This window comes from Brassica napus, chromosome C2 (genome assembly GCF_020379485.1).
Source record: "Brassica napus cultivar Da-Ae chromosome C2, Da-Ae, whole genome shotgun sequence".
Lineage (NCBI taxonomy): Eukaryota > Viridiplantae > Streptophyta > Magnoliopsida > Brassicales > Brassicaceae > Brassica > Brassica napus.
The window spans coordinates 34,733,398-34,747,722 of NC_063445.1; the positions used below are offsets into that span (position 1 = coordinate 34,733,398).

A 14,325-nucleotide genomic window follows, 5' to 3' on the forward strand; every position below is an offset into this window, starting at 1 on the left:
GTTTTCAACAGATTCATATATTTTTTGATATACACAGCTTCTCTAAACTCTCTCTCTCTCTCAAAGACCGAACCTTCGATCTCATTCTCTGGAGAAGAAAGTTTTTTTTTTTTGAAAAAAGGGCTAAAAAAAAAAATTGTGAGAAGAAAGTTCAATCCCTTTTTGATTAAACAATGGCGAAGAACGTAGGGATATTGGCTGTGGACATCTATTTCCCTCCCACCTGTGTTCAACAGGTTCAGCTTTCATTTTATTTTCGTTGGTTTAGTACATAGTTCAATTCATACTCTGTTTCTTTCGGATCTTTCTCTGTTTTTTTTTAATTTTATTTTGAGTTTCGAACATAGTTGAACTCGCCTTTTGACGTTTTGATTTTCATAAATCTTCGTGAAAATTTCCGAACATGATTTCGAAATCTTATACATATTCTAGAAGAATTTTCTAGGGAAGATCTCATAGCTTTCAGACAAGACTTATGTTTTGTTCTCTGTCTCTGGGTTTTGTAATGCCGCTGAGTTTTGGTGGTACAAGACATAAGATGCTAAAGTTTTTTTTTTTCCTCTGTAATTGTTTTTATTTTATTTTGATTAAATGGTATCTACTTGATTGACATTAGAGGTTTGAAGGTTCTTTGATCTTGAGATTTCTCATTAAGTGAAAAAGTACAAACATTTATACAACTTTGTGGTTCTTATTCAGTTGAGATTCTTTTCCATCTACTTGTAGATCTTTTATTTTATCAGCTAATATTAAAAAAGTGATCTACAACATTTTGTTTCAATCTCTCTTGTTTTAGTTCTTGATTTCAGGTTTGAAACTATGATTGATGAGTTAGATCAATATCTATTTTGTAGGAAGCTTTGGAAGCTCATGATGGAGCAAGCAAAGGGAAATACACCATTGGACTTGGTCAAGATTGTTTAGCTTTTTGCACTGAGCTTGAAGATGTTATCTCAATGAGGTAAAAATGTTTTCTTGGTTTGCTTAAGTATTACTCTCATGCAAAGACTGAGTTTCTATATGTTGATCTGTGTTTCTTAGTTTCAATGCGGTGACATCTCTTCTTGAAAAGTACAAGATTGACCCCAAGCAAATTGGGCGTCTTGAAGTAGGCAGTGAGACTGTCATTGACAAGAGCAAGTCCATCAAAACCTTCTTGATGCAACTCTTTGAGGTAATTATCCTTTGCTCAAGCTTCTTTTTTTCTTCTAAAAAAGACAGCTAAAGTTTTTCTTTTGCTTTGGTGAATGAACAGAAATGTGGAAACACCGATGTAGAAGGTGTTGACTCGACCAATGCTTGTTATGGTGGAACTGCAGCTTTGCTAAACTGTGTCAATTGGGTTGAGAGTAACTCCTGGGATGGACGCTATGGCCTTGTCATTTGTACTGACAGTGCGGTATAACATCTGACCATAGAAACACTTTTTTAATGCCCTAAGAGTCTCTGCATAAATCTTCACATGCTTATATATTTGAGTGCTTTCAGGTTTATGCAGAAGGACCCGCAAGGCCCACTGGAGGAGCAGCTGCCATTGCTATGTTGATAGGACCAGATGCTCCTATTGTTTTTGAGAGCAAATTGAGAGGAAGCCACATGGCTCATGTCTATGACTTTTACAAGCCAAATCTTGCTAGCGAGTATCCGGTACATCTTCAATGCATAATCTCAAGTGTTTGGCACAGAGAATGAAAATTCTTATTTGTGTTCTTGTAGGTTGTTGATGGTAAGCTTTCACAGACATGCTACCTTATGGCACTTGACTCTTGCTATAAACATTTATGCAACAAGTTAGTATTTTTGCTTTTTTACTGTTACAAAACTCAGATTCTTTCTTCTGGTGTTCTGTATTGGCTTACTACAAATTTTTACTAGGTTTGAGAAACTTGAGGGCGAAGAGTTCTCCATCAATGATGCTGATTACTTTGTCTTCCATTCTCCATACAACAAAGTAATCTCTCAATCCTCCAAGTAGACTAGTTTTGTTCTTTCTACCTGAAATATTCACTTACCAATCTTCTTGTCTTTGCTATTGCAGCTTGTGCAGAAAACCTTTGCTCGTCTCTTGTACAACGACTTCTTGAGAAACGCAAGGTTCTTCAATCTTGTTCTTCGAACAAAGAGCTCTTTACTTGTATATATTTATGAGTAACATATTTGTTTCTATACTGCAGCTCCATTGATGAGGCTGCCAAAGAAAAGTTCACTCCTTATTCCTCGTTGTCCCTCGATGAGAGTTACCAAAGCCGTGATCTTGAAAAGGTTTTTCATCATTTCCCCTTTCTAACTGTTTTTGATACGGTGAGTTATATATATCTCAATCTTTTGGTCTGTTTTTGCAGGTGTCACAACAACTAGCAAAAACGTATTATGATGCTAAAGTGCAACCAACGACTTTAGTACCAAAACAAGTCGGTAACATGTACACTGCTTCTCTCTACGCAGCATTTGCTTCCCTCGTCCACAACAAACACAGCGATTTGGTAACTAAAACAAAACAAACTTCCCTTCTTCGAACCCTATTGAAACCCATTCTTACATATGGTTTTGATATTTATTACCTTTGTGTTTGGACGTTCTTGATATATAGGCGGGAAAGCGGGTGGTTATGTTCTCATATGGAAGTGGTTCAACCGCAACAATGTTCTCATTGCGTCTCTGCGAGAACCAGTCTCCTTTCAGCTTATCAAACATCGCTTCTGTAATGGATGTTGGCGGTAAATTGAAGGCTAGACATGAGGTAACTAAAAAAAAACAAAAGGGTGCATAATCTTGAATGTCCGTAACACTTTGAGTGTGCTGTATCTCCTTCTTGGCCTTGTTAATTTGCAGTATGCACCTGAGAAGTTTGTGGAGACAATGAAGCTAATGGAACATAGGTACGGAGCAAAGGAGTTTGTGACGAGCAAGGAAGGTATCTTAGACCTTTTGGCTCCGGGGACTTATTATCTGAAAGAGGTTGATTCACTGTACCGGAGATTCTATGGCAAGAAAGGAGACGATGGATCCATAACCAATGGACACTGATTCTTGAAAGCATAAATCACTTGAAAGATGGTGTCTACTCATCGCTCTTTATGTTTACTTTCCAAAATTTATAAGGTTCTTGTTACTTTGATTTGGGGACAGTTTGCATGCTCTTGTTTTTATTTATTTGCCATTGATTCGATTCTCTGAAGCTTTTTTTTTCTCTTAGTGTGTGTTTTAAATAAGCCCGTTAATTTTAGGAATTATTAAGATGTTAAAATAAACCTTTAAATTATTCATCATGTGGATTATTTATGGTGTTCTTGTTTTGGTTTGCTCACTTGTTATCTGAACGTATGTCAATTTTAGATTTTTAACTATGATAAGTGAATTTGTACTTTGGTAAATGCTTAAACATAATGTAAAAATATGTATGGTTATATGACTAATATTAGGACGAGGTGTCAAAATAGGTTTAAATTAATCGATCAATCCAAACCAGTCCAACCTATAGATTTTAATGGGTTAGAAACTTGGATGTTAATGGATTAGTAGGTTTAATATGTTGGATTAAAATGGTTTGGACTGAAATGAGTTTGACGCTCTAACATATAAGGCAATGAACGTGCTCATCATTTCTATTACTATGATGGTAGCTTCTGAATATTCCCTTAATATTGGATCTTATGTTATAATGAAAAATTGGAGTAGATTGTTGCCTGTAATGTCTAAGCTTTAGTTTGTACTAGTTTCTGAATACATGGTTACATGCTTAATTATTAAGCTATAAGTATTATTTCCTATTGATTAGCATGACTGGTTTAATGTGAATTGATGGTGTATGTTAACACTACAAACACTATTGGCTTATGTATTGTAGATAACAATGGTAAAGGCGAAATGATTTTTATTCGATCAGGTCCGAATGGAGTGGAGAAACAATCCGTAAACAACCAAAGCGACATCATCACACATCCACCAAAAGAGTAAGTCTTAATTGTAGTTCAAACTAATGATCTCTGATATTTATTTGAGTTTTAAGAGTCTGAAATATATTACAAATGGTCCAGATAGATTCTGAGTTTTCGAGAAACTAGAAATAAAAACGAAGTTGTTAATTGAATAAGTTGTTGATATGTCTCCTCTTTCATATTAAAGAATAAAGAGTTATAATCTTTGGTGCACTGAGACAAGTTTTTAACTGATTCATTAGTTTATATATTTGTGTTTTTACATGAAGGTCTATTATAAAGACAAAGAAATGGACATGTTCTTTTTTTTTTTTTTTTTTTTTTTTTTTTTTGAAATGGACATGTTCACATAGTGTTGTTTCAATGAAAAAAATTTGTTTTAATTTTACGTTTTTTAATTCCATTCGTTTTACTTTTGTTACTTCTAAATTTGCATAATCATATATATTCGTTAATGACTTTATCATTTAAAAATTACATAATTATTTACTTATTTTAATTAATTTGTAATATTAATAATATTTAGCAATGAGTTAACTCATAAAAATTATTAACCCATTAATCTAGATGAATTCCATAAATGATTTAGTTCATATGGATATAGATTGGTTTGAGTTGGTTTATCCATTTTGACACATCTAATATTACGTGACGATGTGGTTGACTTCTCGCACAAGTGGAGCTGATTATATACAAGTATGGTATGGTTAGATGACTCATATTATTTGACTACAAGTATAGCTGATTAAAGTTTTTGGATATGCACATATGGTTAGGTAACTAACATTAGGATATTATTATTTTTTGTTATAAGCAAAAAAGAAAGAAAAGAATTGGCGGGTATTATTCTATGAATAATGAGATGGGCAGTTGACAAAACAAAAATCCATGAATAATGAATTTTTATATAGGAATACAATAGAATGGTTTAGCTTGGAGAACAAGTACAAGTAAACCTTAACAAGTAATTTATTACTTTATATATTGTACATTACATAATATTCATAACACTTTCTCTTGATGTACATTATATAAAGTGCTTTCAAAACGCCGTAGATTCCGCCTCGTTAAAAACCTTATCAGGAAAATCCAATGAGAAAAACCATGGTTAAGGGAAATAGAGTGTAACACGTACTGACTTCCCCTCATGTGTACATACGTCGAGATCTATGAGATCCTTACAAGAAAACACAAGTTTAACGACGAAAATTAACGAGGAAAAGTAATCCTCATAAAATTACGTCGAGTTTACGAGGAAATTACGTGTAAAAATAAAATCAGCGTTATTTCCTCGTAAATTAACGACGAAACCGTTTCGTCGTAAAGTCGGTGTAAAGTGACGTGGCTTTTACGAGGAAATAAGTTTTCCTCGTAAATTCGACGTAAAATTAGCGTGTTCTTTACGAGGAAATAATTTACGTGTACTTAGCGAGGAAATTATAGTTGTAACACGTTTTTTTTTTGCCACCTAACTAATTTTCGTCGTAAATTCCTAGGAAAATTACAACTACCAGATTCGAAAGTTTCCTATAAATATGGAAGTTTTAACATCATTTTAAACACACCAAAAAACAAAAACGTGAAAGAAAAAAAATGGCGGGCCCCAGGAATATTTTCGAGTTGCGGAAGTGGATGTATATGCATAGAGATGCTAACGGGAGAGTGACGAAAGAATACCTTGCGGGGCTGGAGACATTTATGCATCAAGCAGATTCGACACCGCTCGCCCAAGAAAGTGGTAAGATGTTCTGTCCTTGTCGGAAATGCAACAATTCGAAATTGGCAAACCGTGAAAATGTTTGGAAGCATTTAATAAATAGAGGTTTCACGCCAAATTACTATATCTGGTTTCAACATGGGGAAGGTTATAATTATGATCAGAATGAAGCTAGTAGTAGTAATAGCAATTTCCAGGAAGAACCGGTTGATCATCATTTGCATAATGAACATAGTTACCATCAGGAGGAGATGGTAGATTATGATAGGGTTCATGATATGGTAGCTGATGCATTCGTAGCTCATGATGAAGATGAAGAACCTAATATAGATGCAAAAAAGTTTTATGAAATGTTAAACGCGGCGAATCAGCCACTTTACAGTGGTTGTAGAGAAGGTCTCTCTAAATTGTCGTTGGCTACTAGAATGATGAATATTATAACTGATCACAATCTACCTGAAAGTTGCATGAATGAATGGGCAGACTTGTTTAAAGAGTATTTGCCGGAAGACAATGTGTCTGCTGAATCTTATTATGAGATTCAGAAACTGGTTTATAGTCTTGGGTTGCCTTCGGAGATGATAGATGTTTGCATCGACAACTGCATGATCTACTGGGGAGATGATGAAAAGTTAGAAGAATGTCGATTCTGCAAGAAGCCACGATTCAAGCCGCAAGGACGAGGACGTAATAGGGTACCGTACCAAAGGATGTGGTACCTACCAATTACAGACAGATTGAAAAGATTGTACCAATCAGAGCAGACTGCTGGAAATATGAGATGACATGCCGAGCATACTCAGACGGATGGTGAGATGACTCATCCATCAGATGCAAGAGCCTGGAAACATTTTAATAGTCGGAATGTGTATCTCGGATTATGCACAGATGGATATAGTCCATTCGGAATGTCAGAGAGACAATATTCATTGTGGCCAGTCTTTCTTACGCCATACAACATGCCACCGGAGCTGTGCATGCAACGGGAGTTGCTATTCTTGACCATATTAATACCTGGTCCGAACCATCCAAAAAGGTCTCTGGATGTTTTCCTACAACCATTGATAAAAGAGTTGAATGATTTGTGGTCAACAGGGGTGAGGATGTATGACTGCTCAACGAAGACGAATTTTACGATGCGAGCGATGCTTCTGTGGACCATAAGTGACTTTCCTGCCTATGGGATGTTGTCTGGATGGACTACACATGGGAGATTAGCTTGTCCATATTGTAATGGAACGACAGATGCGTTTCAACTGAAGAATGGTAGGAAGACAAGTTGGTTCAATTGTCACCATCGATTTCTTCCCATTGGCCATCCGTACCGAAGAAACAAAAATTTGTTTAGGCACAAAAGGGTCGTGAGAGACACTCCTCCTCCATATCTAACTGGAGAACAAATTAAAGCGCAAATCGACTACTACGAAGCAAACGAAACAGTTCGTTGTGGTGGTAATTGGCATGTCCCTCGTAATATGCCTGATTCTTACGGTGTTCATCACAACTGGCACAAGAAGAGTATATTTTGGGAGTTGCAATATTGGAAGGATCTTCTTCTGCGCCACAACCTCGATGTGATGCATATAGAGAAGAATTTCTTTGAGAACATCATGAATACAATATTGAATGTCCCAGGGAAGACAAAAGACAACATAAAATCGAGGTTGGACTTGCCAGATATTTGCTCAAGAAGTGAGTTACATATAAAAAGCAATGGACAAGTTCCCGTTCCGATATTCAGATTGTCTTCAGAAAAAAAGTCGGTGTGTTCAAGTGGGTGGCATCAGAAGTGAAGTTCCCCGATGGGTATGTTTCAAATCTCTCTAGATGTGTTGAAAAGGGTCAAAAGTTCTCCGGGATGAAGAGTCATGATTGTCATGTCTTTATGCAACGATTACTGCCCTTTGCATTTGCGGAGCTACTTCCAACAAACGTACATGAAGCACTTGCAGGTAGTATATTTAGCGCAGTAATTTTATAATGGTTTAGTTTACAATAATATATGACTAATAATATGTTTAATTGTTTTTGGAATATAAAATAGGCATTGGAGCATTTTTCAGGGATCTGAGCACACACACTCTTAAAGAAGAAGTTGTAAAACAGCTTCAGGAGAACATTCTCATCTTATTGTGCAACTTGGAGAAGATATTTCCTCCAGGATTTTTTTACGTCATAGAGCATCACAGATGTATTTCACACGAGGCTATACTTTTCACACATATGAGTATGGTAGACAGCGGGCAACCAGTAACTATGGAATATGTGTGAAAGGGGAAATAAATTTCTACGGGATCTTGACGAAGATTATTGAAGTAGAATTCCCAGGGATATTGAAGCTGAAATGCGTCCTCTTCAAATGTGAATGGTTCGACCCCGTCGTCAACAGAGGTGTTCGGTTTAACAAATTCGGTGTAGTTGATGTCAACGGTGGACGAAGGTACAACAAATTCGAGCCTTTCATCTTAGCTTCACAAGCAGACCAAGTTAGCTTCCTTCCATACCCTCGGATGAGAGATTCGGGTATAAATTGGTTAGCCGTGATTAAAGTTACACCTCGAGGACGAATCATCAGTGGAGAAGAACCACCATTGCAAGAAGAACAGATAAATGAAGTCGAGGAACCTGAACAAGAAATTGATGACATCCTTCTCATTGATCCGTATAATCACGAGTACGAAGATCTTACCGACGATGCCACAGACGAAGCTGTTGAAGACGAGTTTAATGAAAATGATGATATTTCTAGTGATGACGAGAATGTCGATGTATCCGATTGATGTATTTGATTTTATGTACGGTAATGGGTGTTTGTTTTAGAAATAAGATATATTGAGATTATAAGTTAAGGAATTGTGGTTTTAGAATTTGGGGTTTGGAATAGAAAGAATAGATTGAGTTTAAAGAATAGATTGAGGTTAAAGGAAAGATGGGTTTGGGGTTTGGAATATATGAAGTAGAAGATAAGGAAGATGGGGTTTGGGGTTTGGAATATATGAAGTAGAAGATAAAGAAGATGGGGTTTGGGGTTTTGAGTTTCGGATTTTAGAGATTTAAACATAATCCTCGTTATTTCCTCGTATACTAACGAGGAACTTACGACGAATCCTAAAAATAAAGAATGCGGGACTCGTTAATTCCACGTAAGCAGAAATCGTCGTAAACAACTCGTACGCAAATGAGGAAATAACGACGAAATAAAAAAAATAAAGAACGCGGTGCTCGATAATTCCACGTAAAAGGAAATCTTCGTAAATACCTCGTAATCAGGGTCTTGCTAATTCCTCGTAGAATAAAAACTAAAAAAAAGAGAAGAGAAGAAAGATATTGAAATCACATGTGGCGAGACCTACGTAAGTCTAGCCCACATGTGTTCCAATATCTTTCTTCTCCTCTCTTTTTTTTTCAAATCTTTCTAATTTAAGATAGTTTGTGATTTGTGATAGTGTGTGATTTGTGAGTTTGTGTGTGATTTGAGAAGGAAACTTGTGGGTATTTATAGAAAAGCGGGCCTCTCTAATTCCTCGTAAAGGGAGGACTCGTTAATTCCACGTAATGCAAAATCATCGCAAAGACCTCGTAATGTGAAAACGCGGGTCTCGCTATTTCCTCGTATAGTAAAACGCGGGCTTCGCTATTTCCTCGTATTGTAAAACGCGGGCCTTTGTAATTCCTCGTAACTTTACGAGGAAATTACGAGGACATGTAGTCTCTTATATATATACTCCCGAGCGCTCACTCTTTATTTCGTCTCAAATTCCTCTCCACTTCCTCTCCACTTCCTCTCTATTTCGTAGCAATGGTAAGTCTCTCTAATTCCTCTCTAATTTGATTAGTTTGGGATAGATTAGGTGGTTAGTGTATGGAATTTAGATAGGTTTACGGATTTTATGTTAATTAGTGTTGATTAGGTGGTTAGTGTAGAGAATTTAGATAGGTTTATAGAATTTGTTAATTACTTTTGATGTTAATTTTAAAAATTAAATTTTTTTTTCCAGACGATTCGAAAGAACAGACTTACTCCCCATTACAGAGAGATGTTCGGTGAGCCTGGTAGTCTTTTAGACCCATCTTCTTCAGCTCCCGGTTCTTCGGGTCCGGCGACTGTCCCCGAGACTCAGTCTTCTCAGAGAGTCTCTCGGTCGCCTTCTTCTAGTGCACCTCATGTGCCTCTTCCGATGGCTCCTCCGACGATGCCTCCTCCGATGGCTAGCTCCTCCGATGCCCGCCGAGATTCATCCTTATTTGATGGTGCCTCCGAGTGCTCCTTACTCGCAGTACACTGTCGAGGACCTTCTCCATCAGCCAGGCAGAGAAGGTTTACCAGTTATAGACCCCGACCGACCGGATAGAACTTTGTGGTATGTTACATTAATTTTTTTTCAATTCTTTTTCAATTCTTTTATAACATTAATAAATAATTTATACTTTAAATTTGTTTTTTCAGGTTTGGGGTTGACAATTGTCTTGCATCAGACGTAACCGACACGTTCAAAGGTTACTTCTCCATGCCACATCCGAACTGGAGAAAGACGCCGATCTACGTCAGAAAGACGTGGTTCAAAATTTACGCTGTAAGTTACTTTTAATTAATTATATGTACTTTTATTTTTTCATGATTTATATATATATTTTTAAACTAATAATTAATTTAATATTTTTTTGCAGCAAATATCATTGGTCCATGGGGGTCACTGAGAGGGTGAGGAAACAGTTTTACGCGAAGGCGAAAGTTCGCTTGTTGGACACGGTCTCCAACTGGAAGGGTGACTGGATCGTGAAGGAATATGAGCGTGGCAAACCCGCTGAGCTCACCATGTGTGGGATGGCCTCATCCGTTATTGGCGGGATCATGAGTCCATAAGAATCGCCCAGTCTTGCTCTGCCTCCCGTAACACGGTAGATGAGCACGGCCACGGGCCGATGCTTCACTCTACGGGCCAAAAACCCCACGCCGGTGTCCGTTTGGAAATGGTAATTAAATATTTTATTTAATTAAATTTTTAATATATATATATATGTATATTCTAACTTTTTTAAATGTTTTTAGGCCAAAGAGACGGGACAACTCCCGTCTCTTATGCAACTTTACGAGATGACCCACAAGAATAAGGCGGGCCAATTTCTAGATGGTAAGTCCGAGCAAATCTTCAACGACTTGGTTGCTCAGGTTGACGACCGCCAGACCCAGCTGACCTAGCAGTCCACCGACGGATTACCCGTCACCTTATCCACACATGAAGTGGATAAGATTTACGAGGAGGTAAATTTTTTAAAATTTTAATTTTTTTTATTATTCAATTAATTTAACTTTAAATTTTTACTAACAATATTTATTTTTTTTTTGTTTTTAAGGTGGTCCCTAAGAAAAAGGGACGTACGTTGGGTATTGGTTCCGTCAACGATGTTCCGAGAGCGACATCGTCTTATGCTCAGACACGGGAAGATGAAGTCACTGCGCTGCGTAGAGAGTCCGAGCAACTGCGTAGAGAGTCCGCTCAGATGCGTAATGAGATGGAATCGACACGATCTGCGTTTACAGCTCGTATGGGTGGACTCGAGGGCTTCTTGGACGTTGTCGCGGCCAAAAATCCGGAATGGGAGTCCTTGTTGAGGAACTTGCGACGACAAAATCCCATTCCAGGCGTGTCATCATCCGAAACACATCCCGAGGCGGATGTAGAGAGGAGGAGTGATGAATTCTACCGGGCGATGAACGACTCTTAGTTTTTTTTTCGGTTGTTGAATTATAAATTCAAAACTTATTTATATATAAAATATTTTGGTATTGATTTTTTTTTTAAATTTTAATTTTATTAATAAATTAAATAATTTTAATTATTTTTTAAAATTATATTTTTAAATTCTGTAAAATAAAATAACGAAGTAAATTCGTAGCTAATTTACGACTTATTTACGTGGAAACTTTACGAGGAAATGACGAGAAAAAGTAAACGAGTATTTTACGAGGAAACATTTACGAGGATATTACGAGGAAAGATAAACGAGTACTTTACGAGGAAATACTTTCGTGGTTGTTACATGTTCTTTACGAGGAAAATCTTTCGAGATATTTACGTGTAGTTTACGAGGAGCACGTTTCGAGGTATTTACGAGAAAATCTAGCGACCTCCTTACGTGGAATATTTACGTGGTGTTTACGACGAAATGATTACTTCGTCTTTACGACGAAATATTTTCCTCGCTAATTTACGACGAATTGGCGAGGAAATATGTGTTACGACGAACGAGTAACGACGAAACGTGTTTCCTCGCTAATTCCTCGTAAAGCCTCTTTTACGACTAACTCACGAGGAAAATGATGTGTTGTGATTTTGCATAGTTTTAGCTTTGTTATTTCATATATATTCATGCATTAACCTTACATTTATTTGCATTTAGAGTCTATTGCATGTACATTTGCATCTTGTAGGTGTTGGATGAATTGTTTGGAGTTTTGGAGGTGATTAGAGCACAAAAGGAGCTTTCGAGGAGTCTTGAACCGAACGTGTGAAAGACAAGCATGGATGAAGGTCTTAAAGATATCTTTTGAAACTTTTCTTTTGCGAAGACATGGTAAATTGAGTTAGCTTTACAATGGAGGTGGTTTCAAGTCGTTTGGAGCTGTATTGAGGGATTTATGATCAAAATACTACACACATATCAGTATGACATTCCTAGCGGCCACCCTAGCAACATCAACAATAGCCTTCGAATTTTAAGCCTTTAGACTCATTTTTATTCACTTAAAACCTATAAAACTCATTACTATTCATTATTCTTCTTATTTTTGGTATTCTAAAGGTGTGTGCAACATGGAGAAAGTGGAGAAAACTTTAATGAGTGAGTTTTATCTCTTTAAAGCTTGCAATATGGGGGATGGGTTGTCTATCATGAGTTTGGTGGCTCTTTTGGCCTAACTTTCTCTACCTTTTCTGAAGAGGCAAGACTACTTTGGCCATATGAAGGGGCAAAATGTGTTCTATAATGGAAGAAAGTGGAGAATAACTTTTATGAGTGTGTTTTATGCTTTATGCTTTCACATGATGGATGTGTTGTCATCCTCCTTTACTTAGGCTATAAAAGAGACTGCAAGGGGAAGGAGGAAGACACACAATACACAGAGTACAATATAACAAAGAGTAGAGAGTTTGAGAGAAAACATTTGTTCTTGAGTTGTTCTTCATTGTTCATCATCTATTCTTGAGTTTTAATTTTGTTTTGCTTGTTTAATCCTTGTTTATCTTTATTCTCTGTTGTATCTACTTGAATATGCTTCAATCTATTATGAGATTAAGTGTTTTCATGGAGATTAGTGAGTAGTTTCCTTAAGAATTCATGGGTTAGGGAGATTAGAGTAACTTAGTGAAGATCTATGGTGTTATTGTATTAGATCCTTGTATGAACTTGCTTGTTGAGTATTTTTAATGCTTGTTTAGTCTTGATCACTCTAAACCTGATTTCTAAACACTTCTCATCAGACATGATTAGATGAAGTGTTTGAATCAACTCAACTAAGCTCTAGTGAGATTAGCCAAAGACACTTGATGTTAAAATTGCTAGATAGTTATTAAACTTGAACTTAAAGATTGCTTGATTGAATTAAGCCAAAGACATTTGATGTTTAATGATTTCTAAGCAAATGGACATTTACCTAGACATAGGACTTGTCTAAAATTGTGTTTAGACTTAAGAGATTACTTTGATTGAAAGCTTGTCACCTAGATTGGATCTTAGTTACTTGAAGTCAATTCCCAATACCCATGGATTCACTTGTCTAAATTGATTAAAACCTTGTTGTATTGCTCTGTTTGCTATTGTTACTTGTCACACACTCACCACTATTGAATCTGCTTAGCTTAAGAAATGACTTGTACTCTCACTGATTCACATCACTAGGACTGGTTCGACATTCACCCCACTATACTACAACATTTGCAATAGGCAGAAAAACCTATTATCAAATTGGCGCCGTTGCCAATCCTAGTCTGATTGTGACATTGAGTTTGAGTCTTTGCTTGAGACTGAGTTTTACTTTGTTTTAAAGTTACTAATTCTACTTCTTCATCTACTTGTGATCGCAGGTGCATGAACCTAAGAAGTAGAGGCACTACACATCTTACTCCCTTGACAGATATCAAAACACTTGAAAGAGAGAACAGGAGAAGGTTAAGACAAGAAGAGCAAGAGGCTCAGATACAAAGATCAGAACCTATGATGGAACCAGTTCCAGAACAACCTCAAGCTGAAGAGGGCAATGGTCAAGGAGCTGCCAACCTTCGACCTAGACAACCACAACGCCAAGCTAGGGCCATCGGTACATATGATCAACCTAACATAAATGGGAATAGGTTGGGCATTAGGGCACCGCCAGTTGCCAACAACAATTTCGAGATCAAGTCCAGCCTCATCAACATGATTGAAAACAACAAGTACCATGGACTTGCCTTGGAAGACCCACTAGATCACCTTGACAGATTTGATAAGTACTGTGGCTTGTCAAAAACAAATGGAGTTTCAGAGGATGCTTTCAAGCTCAGATTGTTTCCCTTCTCTTTGGGAGACAAGGCTCACACTTGGGAGAAAAACATCTCAAGTGATACTATCACCACTTGGGATGAATGCAAGAAGGCCTTCCTCAACAAGTTCTTCTCTGCTACAAGGACTGCC

At 37.0% G+C, this 14,325-nt stretch overlaps 1 protein-coding gene across 2 annotated transcripts; it reads left to right on the forward strand.

The window, feature by feature from the left end:
* On the forward strand, nucleotides 1-3,289 carry LOC106380573 (hydroxymethylglutaryl-CoA synthase). 2 transcript variants are annotated; one of them, XM_013820361.3, is made up of 13 exons: nucleotides 59-101; nucleotides 151-236; nucleotides 855-961; nucleotides 1,042-1,174; nucleotides 1,256-1,399; nucleotides 1,489-1,647; nucleotides 1,717-1,790; nucleotides 1,876-1,951; nucleotides 2,039-2,094; nucleotides 2,175-2,262; nucleotides 2,343-2,483; nucleotides 2,591-2,740; nucleotides 2,833-3,289. In XM_013820361.3, the coding sequence occupies exons 2-13, from the start codon at nucleotides 174-176 to the stop codon at nucleotides 3,025-3,027; spliced, it is 1,386 nt and encodes a 461-aa protein (XP_013675815.1). In that variant the 5' UTR covers nucleotides 59-101; nucleotides 151-173; the 3' UTR covers nucleotides 3,028-3,289. The 2 variants fall into 2 exon arrangements, with proteins under 2 accessions (XP_013675814.1, XP_013675815.1); XM_013820360.3 differs by having other exon boundaries at nucleotides 1-236.
* Nucleotides 3,290-14,325: the final 11,036 nt, after the last annotated feature.

Excerpts from the sequence above, each read along its gene's own strand:
- LOC106380573 (XM_013820360.3), top strand. The coding sequence starts at position 174 with ATGGCGAAGAACGTAGGGATATTGGCTGTGGACATCTATTTCCCTCCC. Across the intron at positions 962-1,041 it reads GAAGATGTTATCTCAATGAG|TTTCAATGCGGTGACATCTC; the intron begins GTAAAAATGTTT and ends TGTGTTTCTTAG. Across the intron at positions 1,791-1,875 it reads TATAAACATTTATGCAACAA|GTTTGAGAAACTTGAGGGCG; the intron begins GTTAGTATTTTT and ends AATTTTTACTAG.